Source organism: Callospermophilus lateralis, chromosome 19 (genome assembly GCF_048772815.1).
Source record: "Callospermophilus lateralis isolate mCalLat2 chromosome 19, mCalLat2.hap1, whole genome shotgun sequence".
Lineage (NCBI taxonomy): Eukaryota > Metazoa > Chordata > Mammalia > Rodentia > Sciuridae > Callospermophilus > Callospermophilus lateralis.
In genome coordinates, this window is record NC_135323.1 from 22,218,201 (window position 1) to 22,242,309 (window position 24,109).

The window sequence follows — 24,109 nt, forward strand, 5'->3', positions numbered from 1 at the left end:
GCATGACCAGATCTCCACATCAATGGCCAGAGCATGAACAGATCTCCACATCAACAACCAGAGCATGACCAGATCCCCAGAATCCCCTCTCTCATCTCTCCTTCAAGTCACTGCTCTCCAAGGAGATCACTATTCTGACCTCCAAAACCACAGATCAGTTTTGCCTTATTTTGGAATTTTATATAAAGAAGAATTATACTTAGGGTAGGCATTTCTGCCTGCCTAACAGTAACTTTAGACAATGGACTTTCTTAAGAGCTGCACAAAGCTCCTGATGTTACATATTGTAAGTGTGAAATGTAACTGCAGAAAAGCAACCTTAATAATACTCTAAACAATAATGTAGTTATGGTACTAATGACCTAATGTAACCTATTGGTATAAATAAACGTCACCACTTGGACAAGCAAAAAAAAAAAAAAAAGAAGAAGAATTATACAATATGAATTGTTTTATATCTGGCTTCTCAACTCAAAATTGCATTTGTGTGAATCACCCATGTTGTGTATGTTGAACCATGAAGCAAAGGAAAGATCACCGTCTCCAATTTAAACCAAATTAAAGCAAGCTTATATTGTATACACAAAAGAGAGCTGGCCAGCATCTGCCCCTACCCAGAAAAACAGGGCCAGAGGACAGCAGCTGGTCTAATTACAGGGAAATTTTTGTAACACTGAAAGTTACAAAAAGGGAGATGTCTTGGGAAATTACAGCTGACAGGGTTCAGGCAAGTGTGATACAAGGGCAGATAGAAGATTTATGACCTACATTGTTCAACATCTCAAGGTAGGGAGCAGACTCAGATTTCAACATCAAAATTAACGAGTAGCAGCTGAGATATCAGGGAGGGTTGTTATCTGGTCAAGGAGAGCCAGTAAGTTCAAAGCACAGGCAGGAATACCAAGCAAATTTTTTTAAAACATCAAAATATTGGAAGGCCAAATAGAAATCTTAGCATTTTGCAGTAAAACAGAAATGCACTTTTTATGACCTTGTGACAAGATGTCTCCCAATCTTAATATGGAATTGGGCTGAGTTCATCAGTGCATACATATAATTTGTTTATTTCCATAGAACATCCCAATACATGATATGCCACAATTTAATTTTAGCTCATCCTACTTATTTTCTCCTCATAATAAAGTTTAGCTCTACAAGGACAGAAGTCTCTCTACTTTGATCTCAGCTATCTCTCTCTCTATAATCTCAAGGACCTAGAGAGTGCTTGGTACACAGTAGGTGCTTTACAGAGACTGGTGAAACTAAAACTTCTGCACCCAGAAGTCTGCCAGTGCACAAAGGCATGGGCCAGGCACCCCTGTGCTAACTCTCTCTCGAGTCAGTGGTTCTCCTCACCAGTCTCCTCAGTGCGCCCTTGACTTCCTTGTTCCTCAGAGTGTAGATGAGGGGGTTCAGCACAGGAGTCACCAGAGTATAGAAGAGAGCTATGCTTTTGTTCACATCCTGTGAGTAACTAGAGGGTGGCTGGAGGTACATGGAAATGAGAGTACCAAAGAAAATGATCACCACCAGAAGGTGCGAGCCACAGGTCCCAAAGGCCTTCCGCCTACCCTGAGCCGACTTCATCCTTAGGACTGTGTGAGCAATGTGGCCATAGGACACCAGGATGAGAGACAGGGGCACCACCAAGAAGAAGACACTGACGGCAAAGAGCTCGGCCTCGTTGATGGAGGTGTCAGTACAGGCCAGTTTCAGCATCACTGGGACTTCGCAGAAGAAATGGTCCAGCTGGTTCTTACCACAGAGGGGCAGTGTCATGGTCATTGCCGTCTGCACCACGGAGTTGCCGAACCCCGTCAGCCAGGCAGTCACCACGAGCCGCAAGCACAACTGGGGGTGCATGACAGCCATGTAGTGCAGTGGGCGGCAGACAGCTGCATAGCGGTCATAGGCCATGACAGACAGGAGCACGCACTCCACTCCCCCGAGGCCCAGGGCAACGAACAGCTGGGCCACGCAGCCACCGTAGCTGATGGTCTTGTCCCTGCCCCTGAAGTTGACCAGTGTCTGAGGGACAGTGCAGGTGGTCAAGCAGAGATCCATAAAGGAGAGATTGGAGAGGAAGAAGTACATGGGGGTGTGGAGGCGAGGATCCATGAGGGACAGAAGCATGATTGTGCTGTTGCCTAGAAGACTCAGGAAGTAGAAGACCAGGATGACCAGGAAGAGCACGGCCTCCAGCTGGGGCCTGCTGGAGAAGCCCAGGAGAGTGAAGCCTGCGAAGGAGCTATGGTTGACTCTCTCCATCACACCTGCATGACACCAACACCAACAACCTTCCCTGAAGGTTCAGCCCCGGCCTTCTTGGAGCCTGGGTAGGTGGGCCTTGACTGGGAGACTGGGCACTTCCTCTGTCCCTTTCTTGTTGGCAAGAGAGGGGTGCAATCACCACTAGGTGCACAGGCCTCCTATGGCCCATGCACAGCTGGTGCCTCTACTCTCAAGATATAGCATGGCCATTCCCTCTGTTGATTTGGAGGGCTCTGACGGTGTAAGGGGTTAGGAATTCTCCTGTAGACTCACCTAGTCAGTGGCAGAGACAGGATTTAAATTCATTGCAGCACAATTTCTTCACTGCCTCGAGACCCTGCCTTTCCATGACAGAATGAACTTCAAAGATAGCTCGAATTTCTCCAAAAATTAAATCAAATTTTCCTGAATAAATTACAAATTTGCTATTCCTCTTATCCATGTGTCTGGAATTGAAATTGGTGAAATTGAAACTGGTGCTCTTATTCTGTTTTGGGTAGAGAATAAATTTATTCTCCAAAGATACACAGAAAAGGAATCCACTTGGCAATTTTATTTAAAGGGGGACAATGTGCTTTATTGAGAAAACCAAGGGAATCTTGAGTTGTTAGCACCTAGAACCATTTTATTGACTGTAAAGCTTCTACTAGACATGGTTTCAGAATTTGTTGCACACAGACTTCACATTTCAGGAGGACCAGTCCTGAGTAACCGTCATTGGTACTAGTTTCAGCAGAACCCTGGACAACTACCAACCCAACATGTAATCTGTTCTTTTCTCTCACTTCAAGACTCTTAAATTTCTTCAGTGTAACCAATCAATTTATTCTTTCAATTTCTCATTCTGCACTTCTAAAATACCAATTTCACAAAACAATTATCTTTTAATTTGGCCTAAAAACTGCCCCATTGCACTCACACTCTCCCCACCCCCCAACATTCACACACCACTCTCATGATGAAAATTTGATAGGAAATAATGCCTGAACAAGAATAATGTCTTATCATTTTTTTCTACTTTGGTGGGGCTGGAAAGAATCCATGACATGTGCTCTACCACTGAGCTATAGCCCCAGCCTGAGAGTAATATGATAACATCACCACAATCTAAAAAGGGTCTGGCATAAAGATAAAAATTTTTAAAAATGATGCTTTAACGCTGTGATAGTCAATTGATAACAAATTCATGGTTATAGACATTTTTAAGTGTACAAGGGAGAAACAAAAGAAAATCTCAAACAATAGTCATTAATAGCTTATTTCCCATAAAAGGAAAGTTTTAAACACCTGAAAAACCAGGTCAGTTGAGAGGATGCAATTATTTTCAGTTTCCTCCAGGCTTCCAAGACACATGGTAATAAGCTGTCACACATATTCAAACTTTGTCCTTTAATGCTATATTGTGTAGAATCTTGCAGGACTGTTAATCTCCTATAAACATCACTTTTCTATTAGCAAAACCCATGACCAGTCGTGAGTATATAACCCTTTATACTCCTAAATGTTTTCAGTGACTGCTTTGACGACAGTTACCATCATGCCAAAGTGCACAATTAATTTGGGATGTTTTACTCAGAATACTTGTATTACAGGTATAAATCTGTCATTAATAGCTTTGAGACTTTAAAGTATGAACCTATTTACTTCCTGATAAAAATGGTAGAGCCCTTTTTCCTTCCTAAGGAAAGAACCAATGCTGTTATCCTTTAGTTGTGTGCTAAAACCTGGATAGATCTGTGTTGCCATAGATCTCATGTCATATCTGCAGTAAATATGCCTTGGACTTGGCACATTCTTCAAGACAACCTGGCTCACAATCTGTGTCTCTCAGATGGATGGGCAGGCCTCATTTCAAGACTGATAAGGACAGAATTGATCCAGAACTGGGTTTGCAGTGTTAGCACTCACCTTGCTGCTCTCTGTGCTATACTCCTCATCACAAGAGGGGCTTCTCCAGCCTGCCATGGTGCCCAGGGATGTCTCTCACAGCATTTTAGAAGAGTCTTTGGTTTCTCTGTAGACACTGGAAGCCTAATGACTTGTTCTAGCTGTGCCTTCACATGACTTCACTTTTCTTGGCAATGCACAGAAGGTAATCTGAACCAAAAAAAGGACACATTCTGGAAAGACTCATCATTGCCACACAGTGGAGTTAGACAGCCTAGGCTTTTAACACAACTTTCTATGTGGTTGTACCAGTTGCACAGGGCTGTGGACAGCAAATGACTTAAGACAACAGGAATCTGTTATCTCACAGTTCCAGAGGTACAGAATTGGCATCGCAGGGCCCTGATCCCTTTGACACCTCTCTCTTGGGCTTCTGGTGGTTTTCTGGCACCCCTCACATTCTGGGGCTTGCACTTCTCTCTACCTCTCCTGCACACTCAATGCTGTTCTCCTGTTGCCTGTCAGTCTCTCCTATTCTCCTTAAGAAGAGAGCAGTTGTGCTAGTTTCAGGCCCAGCCAAATGGACCAAAGCTTCATCTTAACTTAATTACATATGCACAGGCCTTATTTCCAAGTAAGATGACATTCACAGGTGCCAGAGTTTAGAATTTCAATGTATCTTGGGGGGATTCAACCTATAAAAATAGTATGATCTGATCCTGGCCATCAAGTGCAGTGATTCTCTGCTATACATGCCTGCTCCTGGGGAAAGCCTAATGTGAAGGTACTGGTCTTATCCCACCCCACACTCATTGACAAAGTTATACTTATATAGTTAAATTATTGCTTATCACACTGCTATTTCTTATATTCCATTGGTGTGTGGATGGTGGCAGTCCACAGAAACATGCAAAGCTGATTCCTGTAACTTGGCAGGAACATCTAATCAGGGCTTTCCTTCTGTATGCATCTCACCATACACTGCAGATCTAGCATGCCATGCAGATCTCACACTTGTAAGATACAGCACCTCACATTTTATTTGAATGAATGAGAGCACTTATATCCTGTCACTCCTGTGGTGCAGGGGTGTTCACCTAACCCGGAGTGCAAACTCCTCCTCTAGCTAGGACTTGCTCTAACAGCAGACTCATGTGCAGATGTTGATGCTCCAGGATGTGCTATCACCTTTGGGTCTAAGGGATCAGGATGAGAGGAAACCCACTGGCCTAGGGTGCAACTGAATGCAGGTTGGACCAAGAACAAGCATCATCTTCCACAAGACAACAGTAGAGGTCACAGACACTCAGCTTTCTTCTGCAGGAGCAAGACAGTCTGTGAAGAATGAAACCAGAAGATTGGCATGTTGGCAGAAAAGTTAGTATCCAGTGGAACCACATGAATGCTGGCCCCCAAATACAGTAATTCAGAGATTGCCAAGTGGTGGATTTGGCTCCTGACCTGGAGAGAGGGGTCAGGAGTAAAGTAGTAGAGCAGAACCCTTAGGATACATATAAATCACATATATGAATAGCAGGCTCTAACTGTGGGTTGGAGGTGAAGTGGTATAGCAGACCCTCAGGACACACATAAATCACATACATCAACAGCAGGCTTTAACTACCCACCCTGGGACAACCCTTGAAAATGGATGCTTGGCAGACGAGGGGAGTGGAGACTGCTACTCACTCTGGCTCTGTCAAAGGCAACATCAGCACCTTTTAAATCACTGTCAGCACAGGAGCCACCCCAGTTCTGGCAGGAAGATTGCCCACCAGCTCTACAAAGCTGTGGTGCCCAGAGGGAGCAGGACCCAGGGCAGACAACTGAGCCTGGAGCTGAGCAGAAGCTGACCCTAAGGTCTCTGGAATCTACTCATGAAAAACAGGTTCATGTTGTAACTCAGGAGTATTTTACAAGGTACCAAGCAAGATGCATCCTTCAGGGACTGCAATGCTCAACATGTCTGCTTTAGTGGCCCCGAGAGCGTCCTGTCCCACACAGCTCATTAGCTTCAGTTGGGTATCCAGGGTTCAGCTGCCTCAGGGGACATGAACAGGAAGACTCTGGAAAGGTGGCATCCACAGTCCACCTCGTCCTGCCAGGCTGACAAAGGGAAACCTGATGTCTCTATGTACTTTCTGTTTCTCATATCCAAGAGTACTGATGATCCCACCATTCAATGCATTTCCTAAGAGGTCTTCCCACCAGATGCTCAGCTTCCACATTGCTACCAGAATTATTGTTTCCAAAACTGACAATCACTTCCCTTCTTTGCTTCAAATAGCTTTGGCTACCATTATCTGCACTGAATAAGAATGATACCTATAATGTACACTGCCATATTTATTCCATAGGCTTGATAGCTGCAAAAAGAAACCCACCCACCACTTGCTGGCCATTGAAGCTGGTTCCAATTAGGGACCAGCACATTCTACAATCTATCATGGTGCTACATCTGAGGTCTATATTTCCATTTGGCATACATCATTCTTAACTCACAACTTGTTCAAATTTCATGTACCTAATCATGGCTGTTACTAACCAGTGTTGTGGAAATTAACTTTTGACTGCCTGCATTCCACACTAGATGTGAGCTCCTCCAGTTCACGACCTACTTCCTCTTCATCTGCTATCACTAGTGCCTAACTCCATATCCCAAGCACTCTAGGCCTTAACACTTTTATGCTGAGTGAATGTTAAATTGGTGAGCTGGGATTCTGGAAATTTGAACATACTGTTAAAGTAAACTCTAATTGTGGTGCATTGTGAGAAAACTATGCAAAGTGCTTTATCTTATGCTCTGAATATGTAGCATTTACAAATAAATCTTCCACATGTGGAGATTGATTTAGGAGGTGAAATCATGAAATTATTGATTAAGTAAAAGTGTTACCGCTGTTGACCTGTGACGAGTTCTTGCTTCCCCAATGTTGAAGAATAACACCAAAGAAGCATGCTGAGGCAAGGTCAGAGTAGAAATTAGAAGTTTATTAAAGGACAGCAGAAAAGAGTTCTCCTGGAGGAAGAAGGGGACCCAAGAGGTGGAATCCGTGGAAGTGTGATTGTTTCCCCTTTTTATAGTTTTGGTGATGGAATGTAGGTTGGAGGCCCTAGGGGTGGGACACAGGTGGGCTTAATTATCACCTTTTGGGATGGGATTATCACTTCTCTGGGATGGGCTATCTCCAAATCTGCTGGGGCTGTTTCCTGGGTTTCATTAACATTCCTTTGGGATGGACTTTGGCTTAGGGCCTTTCTTGGGACTTCATTAACATTCCATGAGTTGTCCTGCATTTCCCGGAATTCATTCAACATGGCCTCCATTTTAGATTTCACTCGGTATTAGACCCGATTTACCTAACTACACTGACTACCTAACCTTAAATCTGGCTTCAAAAGCATGAAGGTGTTAGAAATTTTCTTTTTCTTCAGCTTTATTTTTAATTGACATAATTGTATATATTCACAGGGTGCAATGTGGTACTTCAATACATGTATGTATTACACAATGATTAAAGCAGGTAATTAGCATATTCCATGCCCTCTAACACTGTCTCTTTGTGGTAAGTGATGAAAGCCCCTGGGGGGGGCATTTTGATATGTACATGTCATTGTATGGACCATGTTCACCCTACCAGGCAGTAGAATGACAGATGTATGTATTCTCTTTCTAAAAAGGCCACTGCACAAAATGTTGGGGGGGGGAGTTGGGAAAAAATAGAAGTACTTTGGATTAGACAAAGGAGAATGAAGGAAATGGAGGGGGAATGGGAAGAGGAAAGACAGTAGAATAAATTGAACATTACTACCCTGTGTGCACATATGATTACATGACCAATGTAATTCTACATCACCAATGTAATTCCACATCTTGTACAACCAGAAGAATGACAAGTTATACTCCATGTATGTACAATGTGTCAGAATACATTCTACCATATATAACTAATAAGGGCAAATAAAAAATAAAGGCCACTGCACCCCATGACTAGTCCTTGCTCATCCTCTTCTGCCCCGACCCTGGTAACCTCTGTCCTATGCTCTGCTTCTGAGTGACACAGTGTGGCACCTGTCTCTCTGAGCCAGCTGCTTCATGGATCATCCACCACATGGCTGAGGCTGAAGCATCTCATGTTCCTGCATCTGAACATCCCCCTGGTGCCCATGTGCACTCTCTCTCCATTCACCAGGTGTGAACCAAGTCCAGGGACCTTCTTACACTGCACCAATGAAAACTTCTTTTCCTGCAGCTCACCGTTGTCTTTGGAATCAAGAGCAAACTCCAAGCAAGAGGAGTCTGGACATGGGGCATCTGGACCTGCTTCTCCAGTTCCACAGGTCAGCTTTCCTCTGATGCTCCTTTCTCCTGAATGTTCTTTTATAGAGAATTCCTTCTGAACTCCCCAGGTTCAGTTAAGGCACTGCCCACCCTGCAAGGCATCTCTTCCTCATTGTGACAGACAACACCCACCTTATGTCCCCAGAAGGAGTCAAACCACTTTTATAAACAACCAGGAATTAAAGTAAGATGTGTAAGAACCCAACTCAAGACATCATGAAAAAAATCCAAAGAAAAAAAATAAGTGTTAATAAAGTACAACGTCGGAATCAATTAGTGAAAAAGCATATGGAACTAATTCTTGGTCAAGGTCATGTTTTGGGGCAGAGCCACTGACAAAGCTGAAGAGCTTTCCACAGTGACTTGCTTGTTCTGTAGTTCAGATTTTAGATCTCTCTTAGATTTTCAGCTACTGCAACCTGGACTGTTGTGTGACTCAAGGTCTTGGGACTCTGCAGCACTTAGATCTGTCATTGTGCATTCTGCACCTGCTTCTTAAACATGCCCCCAGAGTTACCTACAAATAACAGGAGAGATCTGCTGCACCAAGTGTCCCTGACTCAGTCAGGCTAGGTGGGGATCCATAGCAACCCCCTAGCAGCCACCAATCAGCATGAGACAGGGAAATACCTGGGATGCCAGATGACCCTCCCAGTAGTTTATGGTGGTTGATAACATGTTGGGAAACCATGTAATTCAGCATGAACACCCCTCTTGACTTAAACCAATCAGTTCAAATGAATCCTCCTCTTGTAGTAACCAATCACATCTACCCAACTTGTTCCTGCCAGTGAATGTGCTAATCATGTTTTAGAGTTGTTATTTGATTTTCCCGCGTTGTGTGATGATTTGCTAAGAGATGCTATGATGTATGTGGGGGTCCCTGCCTTCTCCAAAGAATGTATAAAACTGCTGCAAACCCTGGGCTCGGGGCCTCTCAGCGTCACCAGTTGCTGTGTGTGCATGTGGAGGACCGAGCTAGCTCGAAATAAACACCTCTTTGCTGTTTACATCGATCTTGGGTCTCTGGTGGTCTTTTGGGGGTCCCAAATTCAAGCATAACAACATCTAGGGACATCACAGATTGGATTTCAAACTATCCAGAAAGAAGAACAGGTCACTCTGGGGGATAGCAGCCACCAGTTGTTTCCTAATCAAACCAGACCCGCTTCCTGTTAATCTCTGCTCTAGACTTCTCCCCTGGGGTGTGGATTCTGATGTAAACACACACAGTGTGGATTTTAAAGTAGAATTGTCAGGAGAGAGTGCCTTCCTACCTCCCCAGCCTCCCTGCCTCTCCAGGTGGACCCAGGCCCTCTTCTGTCCCCCACCCCCACTATGCTATTCTAGCTTCTCAGTCCAAGCATTAGCTGGAGGAAAGATCATCTAGGAAATTCCTAAAATGCTATGCAGAGAAGAAACGAGGCCCTGCAGCAGCCATGTGACCTCTCCAGCTATCCTTCCAGAGGTCCCAGACATCAAGGTGCAAAAGAGAGACCCCTGTTGTGCCACATCCAAATTCCTAAGCCACACCATAACCCAGAATAAGCTGGCACGTGTAGAATGTGGAGTGATAAACCAAGACACAACTCAGGTTCAGCTTCCACAACCAAATACGTGGTCCATCTTAATATGATTTTGCGTAGTACAAGGTAGGACCAAGTATGTTTTTTTTCCCCCTCAGATGGACATTCTGTTAACAGCTCCATTTATTCAAAAGAACTTTCTTTTTCCATCATATTGTTTAAGTGACATATTTTAAAAATCCAGTGACTATTCATGTATGAATCAATTCCTGGATTCCCTACTATGTTCATTAACTTACTTGTATTTCTTCTTCAAGATGATGTTGGCGCTTCTAGTGAAGCCAGATTTAAAGATAGGTAGTTAGTGTAGTTAGGTAAATCAGGTCTAATATGGAGTAAATTCGAAAATGAAGGCCATGTTGAGAATGGAGTAAGGCCATGTTGAGAATGGAGTCTGGGAAAAGCAGAACAGCACTTGAAATGTTAATGTCCCCAAGGCCCAGAGCCCATCCCAAAGAAATGTTAATGAAACAGCTCCCAGCAAACTTGAAGACACTGACCCAAAAGTCCTTCCTGACCAGATTTCTTCTTTGGCCCACCTATGCCCCACCCTTTGGGCCTTCCCACCTACATTCCATCACTGAAAGATAACAGAACAAAGGACAGGAATGTGACAAGAATGCGGGGAAAGCTGAAAGAAGACTTAAGCTATAAAAGAGGGGAGACATCCCCCTTCCAAGGATTCCACCTCTTGGGTCCCCTTCTTCCTCCAGGAAGAAGTCTTTTCTGCTGTCCTTTAATAAAGCCTCTACTTTCCACTCTAAACTTGCCTCGGTGTGCTTCTCTGGTGTTACACTTAACATTGGGGAAGCAAGGACTTGTCACCAGTAAACCGGTAACACTAGTCTGCCTCATTTTCATGTAAGTATTAGGATCATCTAGTCAATATCTAAATAAATTCTGCTTGGACTGATTTGGGGAGAATCAATTGATCACACTGGAAAGAATGCACATTTTAAAATACTAAGACTTCCAAGTAAATATCTCTGTGCAATTATTTATATTTCTCTTAATTTTTCTCATCGCGTATTTGAGCCCACAGTGTAGATATTTTCCACACCTTTCATTGAATGTTAAACCAACATTGTGTCACTAAGGAGAGCCCACCTGTGGAAGGAGAAGAGCTGAGCCACAGAGTTCGAGGATCAGGGCACTTTGCTAGAATCCAGTATAGAGTACACAGCACCTGGACTGATAAACTGCAGGGCTTTGAAAGTCAGTCTTGGCCCAGTGTTGATCACATCACTGCATCAGAACACTTCAGGAGGCAGAAATCTTCAGATTGTCTGCTCACTTCCATGCAGGGTTTCTGGCCAGATGTAGCTGGGATTTCTATCTGTGGCTCTATAAGGGGCAACTACTCCCTTTGTGAATGGATCTGATCACCCTGAAGAGAATTACAGCTGGAGATAACTTCTTACAAGAGATTTGGGTTCCCACCAGTCAAAATCAACATTTACTGGCAAATAGATATGATAAATTCACATCTCTTTGCCAAAACGGATTAAGAGACACTTCTTCCACTCAGAAAACATGCCATATGTGCCATAGAAACCATCTCACTAATAATTTTTAAAAAGAATTCAACACTTTCATTTCTTAGGTGAGCATGTGCTAGGGGCAATTTGATATCTCACTTTGCTCTTCTGTAATTTACCTTCACAATGTGCCATGAATGACAATTTGCAGAAGGCCCTGTAACAGGGAAATGTGGCATTAACATTAGCATTAAAAAGAATGGTAGAAAATACGGGGGTAAAGGCAGATTTTTGTTTTTTACAGAGCCAATGAATTCTGGAATTTCAGAAGCTATCAATTGCATAGATAAAACAAACTTTTTATTTTTCTTCATCAGAATAATGAAAAATGTAGGCACTTTTAACAAGAAACCAAATAAGCTATTTTATATTTAAAAAGCAAATATACTTTAAGTATTCTTATAACTATGATAGGTAATTTCAAACAGGAAGGCTGATGACTTATTTTGTGAGCCTCATAATTACAACTAATGTTCTCATATTTCAGATCCACTCTTTATAGTGACTGTTCCTAAAAAACAAACTCTCAGTCAATAAAAGACTCCAGCAGAAAGAAATCTGAGTTAATTTATCCCTTTTAACACTGTAAGGGTCTGGCAAAACATCGGAGGAAGAGACCACCAAGAGACTGACTCATGCAATTGCAGAAGGGGGTTTATTGGGGATCCATTCCAACGCGCTGGGGCTCCCGGCCCACTCAAGAAGGGTGAGCAGCCAAGAGCCCCAAGCAGGGGTTGAGCAGAGCTTAAGTACACTTCTTGGGGAGGGCGGGGGCTTTGCATACATCAGAACAAATCAGCATGAGGCGCGGGAAAATTGAACAACAAATCTGAGACATGATTAGTACATTCATTAGCGGGAACAGATTGGGCAGGGGTGATTGGTTATTCCTAAGCGGGTACACATTCAAACTGATTGGTTCAGGCCCTGTATGCTCTAGGCTATGAATCAGCAAAATAGCCTAGTAGGGCGTTGTCTTAAATGCCTCAGGGTGTAGCAGAGGAATTTAACAATACCTGGTCCTTCACTTTTTAACTTCAATTTCTTTTACTCTTACAAACACTACCAAATATACTTAAAACTTCTAAGGCCCAACAAGAGAACTTCTCTGGCACTGAAGTGGAACAGGACAAAGAGTTCATTATGAAAGCCCCTGAGGGCTGGGGATGTGGCTCAAGCGGTAGCATGCTCGCCTGGCATGCATGTAGCCTGGGTTCGATCCTCAGCACCACATACAAACAAAGATGTTGTGTCCGCCGAAAACTAAAAAAAAATAAATATTTTTTAAAAAAATTCTCTCTCTCCCTCTCTCTCTCTCTCTTAAAAAAATATTTTTTAATGAAAGCCCCTGAGCACATTGGCCAGGGTCACAGGACAGAGAGGAGATGACATAGGATCAACAGTATGCATAACATGCTTTAGAGTGGATAGGACACTCATCCACATGGATATTCCTTCTGTCAGACCTCCATAAATTATTTTAGGATGCTAGGACTCTAATAGAAAAACAAGCTTTTGTTTTTGATTCTCAGTCTTAAAATTCTCCCAATATACTATACTATTTCAAGATAATTATTCTATAAAATGTTCAATATGCAAAATGTGCCTTTTAGGGTATTAAACTATCATTGATAGGTTCATAAATTAGGAAAAAGCAGAGAAGTCGAAGCTATTTGGAAAACACCAGAACTATAACACTTCTTATGGTAGTTTCCTATTACAAGACTAGAAGTCTAGGGGTCACCTAACTTCTAGTCCTGGTGTCTTGAAAAATAATACTTGCAGTTCTGTCTCAGAGACAAAGGTAATGTTGGTTCAAACATCCTCTGCACCTGCCCATCACAGCACATGTGTGATTTGTAAGCATAATATTCCACTCTTGTTTACCAGAAGCTTTGTATGAAATACGACCACATAGTAATGGGAAATTGATAAAAATGAGGAATAATGAAATAGGGGTTCTGAGGGGACTGTAGAGCAAGGAAATTATTTTAATGAGGACGGCAGAAATTTCTCTCAGACAAGTCTGAAGGGGCTTAACGCATGGAACTGCTGAGATAGCTCTGACCATGGCAGAATTCATAGCCACTCCCAGGTTTGTGATACACATTTTAGACAAGAAAAAATTGTTTTGTTCCAAAAATCTGGGGATGACTTTTGATACCCATGGGAAGAGATTCCTCCATGATTGCTTTCTCTCTCATTATGGAGTTTACATTGAATTGAGAAAGAATAGTTTTAAATGTTTGACTTATTTAAGCTGAGACAATATGTTGGGATAGATTTATTCATAATGTTGAAGAACCAAGATGATTGGTAACATTAATTAAAAATGAAATAATTTCTGAATATAATTAATCAGTTAAAATTAATCATTACCACAAGCTATTAACGATCACATATATCTACAAGGCACTTTAATAGCAACTTACTACTCAGAATGACGCTAAGAAGGAGTAAAAACATAAAGTGTTTTGCCATCAAGGAACTTAGAATCTGACAGGAGACATGAAAGGTATACATGTAATATAACTAGAAAAACTGTCACTCCAGCATAGAAAATCGCCACACATTAAAAGGAGCAGAACATTTTTATACCAGAGTCCCATACAATTTTGCAAGTTTGCTGCATTAAGTGACAGCTGAAGCATGGGAAAGATTCAGTCAAGGGTACAAGAATTAAAATCAAGAATCAATAAATGGAATGGACTCTAAAAAGTTTTTTTCTCAGCAAAAGAAACAATCTGTGAGGTGAATGAAAAACCAGCCTCTACCTCAGAGCAAAGCCTGTCCAAGGAAGGGACATGACCTTTGTCCTTGGAAAAACCCACAGAGCACTCCTAGGCACATTCCCACCCTGCTAAGTTGTTTATCTACAGGAGAGATCTGCTGCGCCAGGTGTCCCTGACTCAGTCGGGCTGGGTGGGGACCCATGGCAGCCCCCTAGCAGCCACCAATCAGCATGAGACAGGGAAATACCTGGGATGCCAGATGACCCTCCCAGTAGTTTATGATGTTGGGAAACCATGTAGTTCAGCACGTACACCCCTCTTGGCTTAAACCAATCGGTTCTGACGAATGCCCCCTTTGTGCTGACCAATCACCCCTAGACAACTTGTTCCCGCCGGTGAATGTGCTAATCATGTTTTAGAGTTGTTATTTGATTTTCCCGTGGTGTGTGATGATTTGCTAAAAGAGGCTATGATGTATGTGAAGTCCCTGCCCTCTCCAAAAAATGTATAAAAATGCTGCAAACCCTGGGTTCCGGGCCTCTCAGCGTCACCAGTTGCTGTGTGTGCATGCGGAGGACCGAGCTAGCTCGCAATAAACACCTCTTTGCTGCTTACATCGATCTTGGGTCTCTGGTGGTCTTTTGGGGGTCCCGAATTTGAGCTTAACAGTGAATAGAGAGCCCACATCTTGGGAGCAAATCTTTACCCCTCACACATCAGATAGAGCACTAATCTCAAAGAACTCAAAAAGCTAAGCACCAAAAACAAACAAACAAACAAATAATTCAATCAATGGGTCAAGGACCTGAACAGACACTTCTCAGAAGATGATGTACAATCAGTCAACAAATATATGAAAAAATGTTCATTATCACTAGCAATTAGAAAAATGCAAATCAAAACTACTCTAAGAAATCATCTCATTCCAGTCAGAATAGCAGCTATTATGAATACAAACAACAATAAGTGTTGGTGAGGTTGTGGGGGGAAAAGGTACACTCACACACTGCTGGTGGGGCTGCAAATTGGTGCAGTCAATATGGAAAGCAGTATGGAGATCTCTTGGAAAATTGATGATGGAACCACCATTTGACCCAGTTATCCCTCTCCTCAGTCTATACCCAAATAACTCAAAAAACAGCATACTACAGGGACACAGCCACATCAATGTTTATAACAGCACAATTCACAATAGCTAAACTGTGGAACCAATCTAGATGCCCTTCAGTAGATAAATGGATTAAAAAAAATATGGCATATATACACAATGGAATATTACTCAGCAATAAAAGAGACCAAAAATATGGTATCTGCAGGTAAATGGATGGCATTGGAGAAGATAATGCTAAGTGAAGTTAGCCGATCCCAAAAAAATAAATGCTGATTCTTTTCTCTGATATAATGAGTTTGATTCATAGTGGGGTAGGGAGGGGGAGCATAGGAGGAATAAATGAACTCTAGATAGGACAGAGGGGTGGGAGGGAAAGGGAAGGAGCAGGGGATTAGAAATGATAGTGGAATGTGATGAACATCATTACCCAAAGTTCATGTATGAAGACACAAATTGGTATGAATATACTTCGTATACAACCAGAGATATGAAAAATTGTGCTCTATATGTGTAATAAGAATTGTAATGCATTCCACTGTCATATATAGATAAAAAAATAATGGGGGTCAGTGGGGCAGTGTGGGATGGGTGATACCATGGAATTAGTAGCTAAGGTCAAGTAGCGACCTTGAATTGCAAAGGCCCTGGCAGGGCTGGGGCTGATCACAAGGTGATTGGCAGGTGCATTGCCCATTCTGAGGCAGAGGGCCACAGTGACTCAGACTGCACAACACTTCCACACAGTTGGCTGAGGTCGGTAGCCTGGCTTGGTTTAGATCCTCACACTCTTCTAATAATATGCCTACTGCTAAAATACAAATAAGACATATAGCTAAGCTGGAAGAAGATTTTGTGCTTCTGTGGGCATGGTGCACTGTATGGACCCCAGAGGACACCACTCCATGCCTGTGGCAGGTTTTCACAATATCATCAATTATTGATGACTGAAAGCTGTGTAAAATAATACTTGTCTGTGACGTGCAAACTGTTAGATGGACTGAGCTGACCTCCTCTCCACCTTAGAGGAAACAAGTTTTACCTCTATTTGAACATTGATTTCACTGCTTCTTCACTCCATATAAATTTGTTTTGTTTTGTTTTACTTCTTTTGAACTGATTATTACATCTGCCTCTATCCCTTGTGGAGTTGAATAAATCTTTAATATATGTTTATTTTATATCAGTCATTTCACTTTTCTTCTGGAACTTAACTTTTACTAAATATTATTTTGTCAAGGTTTTTCCACATCACATATACCCATGGCTGACTCACACTGACTCTGGATACACGGCAGTGTGTTTACCCATATTAAAACATCCAAGAGACACATTCGGAAATACACTCTGTCTTGCGCCTCGCACTCATCACTGCCCCCAAAGCCTCGGCAGCACCGCCTTGACCGCCACCTTCCCCAGGTGTGGATGGTGGGCTCCAGGGCTGTCCGGGATCCAGGAAGAAGCTGCTTGTGGACACCTGGCAGAGGCAGCCACCAGGGGCTAGGATCATGGGTGTACTTGCCCAGCTCACTGAGCTTCTTCAGACATATAACCAGGCAATCAGGGTACCATCACCCCACAAATGCCAGGCCTCAGTATGCACAGTGAACTCCTCAGGCAGTCACCAGGCTGCACTCAGGACCCAGCTTGAGGAGCATAGGGTGTAGGGAAGCCACCAATGCTCCTGCGCTGGGCCCTGGGGTCTCATCAGTGTGCAGGAGGATTCACTACAGCCAGTGTCCCATTAGACACCCCAGTTCTGCTTTCCAGGGAAAAAATGCCAGTTCAGATCTCTGCCACTCTTTTCTCCCTAAGGAAAAGAATCCTGCAACCTGGTTGCGAGGGTCAGGACGGGTATTCCTCCTGAAAGACCCTCCGAGTCCCTGTCCAAGGAAGAACGCACGAGACACTGGCTGCAAAAAACATGGGGCAATTTATTGATACACAGACGCCTGCGGGTGCTCAGTAAAACCTCAGCCGGAGCTTTGGTGAACTGGCACACCGGGCTTTGGGGTACAGGTCTTTTATAGGATAAAGGGGCAGGTTTCGCGCGCGGTAAGCAACAGGTTTCTTATTGGTTATTTTGAACCCAGCATATAGATTACCTAAAGGGCAAAGTTGTTCTTCACTTTATGTTATCAGTTCCTATTTGCCTAAGAATGCCCTGGGACCTGGTTTTTTTTTGTTCTTTTCCAACCATCCTGTCCTTTCACAATAGACTACCCTTAACTGATTAACAGATAGACCTCTCTGGTGTTTAGTGGGTTAGCAACACGCCCTGATGGTTTCACAATGGGGCCTGGGGTTTCTGGGCTGGGGTCTTTCATTCCCCCCTTTGTCTGGAAACTTGGGAACCAATCATGGTTCCCTCAGTTGGGGGCCTATTTAGGCAGACTCTACATCTTGGTAAACAGTAATCCTCAGGGGACAGTCTTTAACTTTCCAGACTTACTTAAAATTGGCCTCCTAGATCCAACCTGACTCGATTTACCTATCTACACTGCCTTTCCATTTTTGGCTTTGTTCCCCCCTAATTTTAGAAACTTTATTGCTGTGTGGAGAAGGGGCGACGACTCGTTCTGGCTGCTTCAGAGCTGAAAAAGGGGTGTCGAACATAAGGGGGCTTGAAGACGTGGGGGGCGACTTGGGGGACGTGAGTTCCCTTTTAGAAGTCAGTTCCATTTGAGGTCTGGTTGGGGAAAAACAGGTTGTTATCTGGGGATGGGTGTTTCTATGAGAGAAACAAAAACCATGAGTACTGAATAAGTGTTGCAAAAGCTGGAACATGTCACTATACATAAGTTCCCTCATCAGGCTTTAACATCCTCAGTTACCAGGACTGTAAACATAACATTTAACTTTTAGGGTTACAGATGTCCTTTCCCTTAAGATACAGTTTAATAATTTAATGTCATCTGATCTTGCAAAATCCTTTTACTAGTTTGACCTCTGTGTCTAATAGAGAAATCTTTAATTCTGTTACTTAGGGCTGGATAACCATACAAGCAAACACCATGCCTACCTGTGTAGGTTAAAAATAAAGGCCTTGAACTAAAAACTACTCTGGCAGTTCCTTTTGATAGTTATCAGGCATTCCTGTCTGAGAATCTCTTTTGAAGCCTCCAGTTTACTTATTTATGGAAGTTACATTTAACTATTATTTTATTTAAAAATGCCCAGGAATAGCTGTGTTTTGGCTTTGAGTGTCTTTGCTAAGTGTTTAAGATGAAGCAAGTCAAACTGACTTTTGTTTCTATCTATTGTTAACAGTCAGCTGAGTTTCCTTGGGAGTCCTCGGGAACTTTACAGCAGCTTTTTAGATCTGCTAGTGCCACTTGCGCTAGGATGGGTCCAGGCCTTGCTTGACCATGTGGCTTCCCTCGGAAGCATCAGGGATGTCTCCCTTTTCTGATGACCCTCCTCTTCACAGCAAATGCACTGATTGGCTTTCTGTCCTCCACTGATCTCATTAATCTCCCTGATCGGGAGGTTATGCGGCCTAGAGTTGCAGAGCCCTTAGGAAAAGTCCCCTATCCCTTGACTCAGATTGACTCAGAGGGCAAAAGCCAAATTTTTAATTTTAAAACTTGATCTTAAACATCTAGCAAATAAGTTTTAACAGCCTTATATTAAGAATACTGGGCTTTAATGTCTATCTCTCTATCCTGTAGGTGATAACTCTTTATCTTACATTAACCCAGGTTGTGAGTTCTTAAATCAGTACCTCTGCAAAACATTAACAGGCAATCTTTAAGCCATTTTGAAAACTATAAGATAAAATTATCAAAGAGTAAAAACATATTTAGTTTATATAATAGCTACCTTGAATTTTGGCAGAGTTATACATTATAATCCCCTGTTTGAGATCTTAGTAATCTTAACAAAAACTAACTTTTGGACACAACTTTAAATGTACTGAAATCTAGCCTATTTTTTTATAGTTACTTTTACATATAGTGGGATGGGACATAGAGCTTTATCTCAAGTAAGGCGGGGTTCTTCATAAATCTTAAATACTATAGTTCTGAAACTGATCTTTGCTTTTTTAGACATCATTTTACAAAGCCTACATAAATTGTTGTGAACTTGAGCAAACACAACATAATATCACATCTAAAACATGAATTAAAGAAAGGCTGAAAGCTTCTAACCTTTTGTAGAAAAGTAGTAAAGTACTTTTGTGTTTTACAATAAAACCTTTACACAGATTAAGCCCTCATTAACTTAAAAATATACTTAAGTTGTATCTCAGTGTAAAAAATAACATAGAACTTTACATATCTTATTGATAACAAGTCCAGTTATAGAACACAAATGATATAAATAAATCTCCACCATGTTTTTCTTTTAAGCCTAAAATTACCATACAACTTTAGAACACAGCTTGATATAATGCTCTTTTGAAGCTTCTACCTTACAGACTTGTATACCTGGAAGATATGAACACATTAATAGCACCAATTACATTGATGTTTTTATATTAACCAAGTTTAGCTTTTAAAGAAATAACCTAGCACAATTCTCTAAAACAACAGCACTTGTTTAACCAACTGTTTAATTTCTTTAAGATTACTTGCTCAAAAACTTGTACTTGTAAGCAACTTACACAGACCTTCTTTTTATCATTTACTTAAACTCTTTTAATTACTTAATCATATAGACTCTTATCCAGAAACACATTTTCCCTCTATGAAATCCATACATAGAACCTTCTAGTTTCTTTTTTTATCTGTTAACCTCCTGTTCACATTTTGAAACAATACTTGTAAATTTTGAATTTAATCAGATTATTTTATAGACATCAACATTTTGTTAGGTTTTATTTTTGAACACCTAGAAAAACTTATAAGCTTAATTTTAAAGACATCTTTACTTTTATCTGTTTACCCATTTTAAATCGAACCATTTGAATCACGTGAGTCAAAGATATTTGGATCCATTTTTAAAATTTTTCATGAGCGCTCCTCATCTGTCAATTGTTATATCACTGTATGATATATGGAAATACACACAGACATACTGACATACAACATGTAACACAAGTGTAACACAACACAATAGTAAAGGCCTTGTTGCTTTCTCAGGTGAAATCTCATTGCAATGTTTAAAAACTCCATAGTTGATCAAAAACAGAACTTATCAGAAAAACATTAACTTGCCTGTAGGATCAAAATCATGAGCTCAAAAAAAAAAAAAATACAGAATCTAAGAGAAAAGCAAAAGTCCTAGAAAAAAATTGACTGGCCAGTAATTAGTAAATGCCATACAATTTACTCTCTGGTTTAACCTAGTTTGAGTTCCCATAAAAAGACACTTTTACTATTTTTTTTCCTTGGGCCTCAGATCTGTCTCCTACTGAGTGCTCCAGGCTTCTTCTATTTGCATATCAGCTTAAGTCCTGGCTGAGGTCTGGGGAAACTGGAATTCTGAGCACAAACTTCATGCTTAAGGCATTTTAACCATAAGTCATAATTTCCAGGTTTGGATGTTGAAAATTATGATACAAGTTTAAGATACAATTCATAAAATTTCTACCTTTTACATTTTCCTACACTAGAAAAACTTGCTCACACAAAACTGAAAATAGGATCTCTACCATCAGAAGAAATTTCTTTAGGATCATTAAGTCACTTTCTTTGTTCTGAAGTTCCTAAAGTAGTATTAAGTTTCATTAAATCACCTGAAGAAAATCTTAAAAGAGAACTACACACTACCATGTATATCCAAAATTAAGCTTTAAAAAATTTCCAAGACTGTTGCTATTCAATGTTATTTCAATAAGCCAGACCAACGTCCCAATCCAACATTTTTTTTTCCCTGAATCTTATACACTAAGGGGAACAGATACCAAATCATAATTTACTATCCTTGCCCAAATTAATGCACTGGTACACCTAGTGAAATCTTTTCAGGCTACCCAGTTCAAAATTGATGAAAAAATAACACTGAATGATTGGGAGTTACTTGCCAACTTGGAAGTAGAGTTCTTTTAATTTTCTTTATCCTAAGTATTTAAGTTCTCTGGCTGAATTATCTGAAATCACAAACTAAACAATTACCTAACCCTAACTTTTAACTGCAAGATTGTGCAATGCTTCAAACTCATTTAGATACCAGATGTTATAATGAAACATCATCTTTTAGACACACATTTGGCCTAGATTATCCCCAAGAAACAATCAGACAACTAGATAAGAAAATATCTCTCCAGGTTTTGAACTTCCATTTAATTATTATTTTTTTTTTATTCAAAACTCTTCCATTTAATTATGACTTCTATCAGTGGCACCATAGATTTCCCCATTATTGGACCACATGTTTTTACATAGGGGCAACTATAGGTGTAAAATTAAGGTTCTCAGTGTGACTGACTTTACTGCATTCAGGTGGAGTAATCCTTACAGTGCAGGGAAAGAATGAGGAAATTCCCCAGAGCAAAGGTGGCTCTGGCAGCTGCTGGGAGTTTCTCAGTCTCCCCTTTACTTACAGGATTAACTTCTTTGGATAGACCCAATCCCAGGCAATCTGGCATATCTCCTAACTTTCCAGTAGAGTCAGTTTTTATCTGCCTTAGGTCTTGAAGGGGGAAGAGGGAATGTCTTTTTTTCTCATGGCAGAACTGTAGACTAAAGGAGCCGCCTAAGTGTTAAGGGATATCTACTGGTTGTAAAGTAGCAGATTACCGGAAGAGTTGATTCTAAAAATGCCTCTCTAGCAGCTTAAAGAACACAGCTCATTTTAAACATTGGGGTGGTAAAACAGACTATTGAAAGTCACCTATGCGTCTTAGGGAACCTGGGCAGATTTTGCTAATTATCCCGTGCCTTTCTTAGTCCTGCAACCTGATTTGCTAACATTTCTGACCTGCGAAGGAAGGGGAGCATCCAGGAGGAATGGATGCGAGGTTGGGAGTGTTGCGTAGCCCATATGGAGGCAAATGTGATTGGGGCTTTCCCTCAGTGCCATTCATCTACCGATCACCCTAGATACCCCTGAGGGCTGTCGGGAGGAGGCTCAAGAGAAAGGAACCTTAAGAATCGTCTGAGAGTAGCCCAGACCGGAATTCTGCAGTTGTTCCAAACTCCTTCCCCCACTTCCACGCATCCGAGGCAGATCGGGATTGAGGACACTGTGTACTCACGCCAATTGCTCTCCGGGCCCAGACAGAAAAGTTGGAAGCGGCTTTGGCAGAACCCAACATGCCTGCTCAGTATTGAACAGGTGATTAAGAGCTGCCTAGGCCGAGAAACCTCTCACCCGAGTCTTGAAGAGTGGCGGCCACAAAATTCGCAGCGCGTCGTGGATTGCTACCCAGAAACTAAAGGCTCAGACGGACCGCGGATCCGTCAGCTACAAAATACTTTACCAAATACTTCACAAAATACTTTACTACAGGCAATCCACTCAGAACCCTGGGACGTCTCCCAGGGTGGCAGGAATCCCTGGGACGTCTCCCAGGGTGGCAGGAGAGAAGTCCGAGTTCGTCAACTCCTTCTCGAGCTGCCCAGAAAACAGAGCGATTACGCGTAATCGTAGGGACACCGCGCACAGACAGATAACGACCGAAGACTGCAAACATAGAACAAAAGAGACACAAAATGACCAAATGGATGCTCAGCAGAGTTCTACAGATCTTTACAGAAGAACTAACACCAGTACTCTTTCTCAAATTATTCCATGAAACTGAAAAGGAAGTTATTCCCAAATACATTTTATAAAGCCAGTATAACCCTGATACCAAAAACATAGTAACAAAAACAGACAAATGCATCATGGAAGAAAACTCCAGACCAATATCCCTGATGAACACAGAAGCAAAAATCCTTTAAAAAATATTAACAAACCACATTCAAAAACACATCAAAAAGATGATCAAGTGAATTTCATTTCAGCAATACAAGGTTGGTTCAACATATACAAATCAATAAATGTAATTCATCACTTAAACAGAGTTAAAAACAAAAATCAATATATGCAGAAAGGCCTTTGATAAAATATGCAACCATTCACTTTTAAATGTTAGAGAAGCTAGGGATCAAAGAAACTTACCTCAATATCATAAAGACCATTTATGACAAACCCAAAGCCAACATCATACTAAAAGAAGAAAAGCTCAAAGCATTTCCTCTACAATCAGGAAGAAGACAAGACTGTCCACTCACACAACTCCTATTCAATACAGTCCTTGAAATACTAACCAGAACCATCAGGCAAGAAAAGGAAATCAATGGGATACCAATAGAAATAGAAAAAGAATAAGTCAAACTATCTCTATTTGCTGACAATATGGTCCAATATCTAGAAGACCCAAAGAAATCCACCAGAAGACTTCTAGAGCTAATAAATGAGTTTAGCAAAGTAGCAGACTACAAGAACAACAACCATAGCTTTCCTATACCCCAGCAGTGATTCAGACAAGGAAGAAATCAGGAAAACCATCCATTTACAATAACCTCAAAAAATTAAATACTTGGGAATTAACCTAACCAGGGAGTTAAAAGAGCTCCCTAATAAAAATTATAGAAAACTGAAGAAATAAATTGAAGAAGACCTTAGAAGATGGAAATATATCCCATGTTCTTGGATAGGCAGAATCAATATTGTCAAAATGGCCATACTACCAAAATCAATATACAGATTCAACT

General features: G+C 41.4%; 1 protein-coding gene across 1 annotated transcript; it reads right to left on the reverse strand.

Annotated features, from left to right (window-relative positions):
* Nucleotides 1-1,323: 1,323 nt before the first annotated feature.
* Nucleotides 1,324-2,268, reverse strand: LOC143385044 (olfactory receptor 2B8-like). The gene has a single exon (XM_076840276.1). The coding sequence runs from the start codon at nucleotides 2,266-2,268 to the stop codon at nucleotides 1,324-1,326; it is 945 nt and encodes a 314-aa protein (XP_076696391.1).
* Nucleotides 2,269-24,109: the final 21,841 nt, after the last annotated feature.

Bases quoted from the DNA above. Each gene is read 5' to 3' on its own strand.
- LOC143385044 (XM_076840276.1), bottom strand. From the start codon at position 2,268: ATGGAGAGAGTCAACCATAGCTCCTTCGCAGGCTTCACTCTCCTGGGC.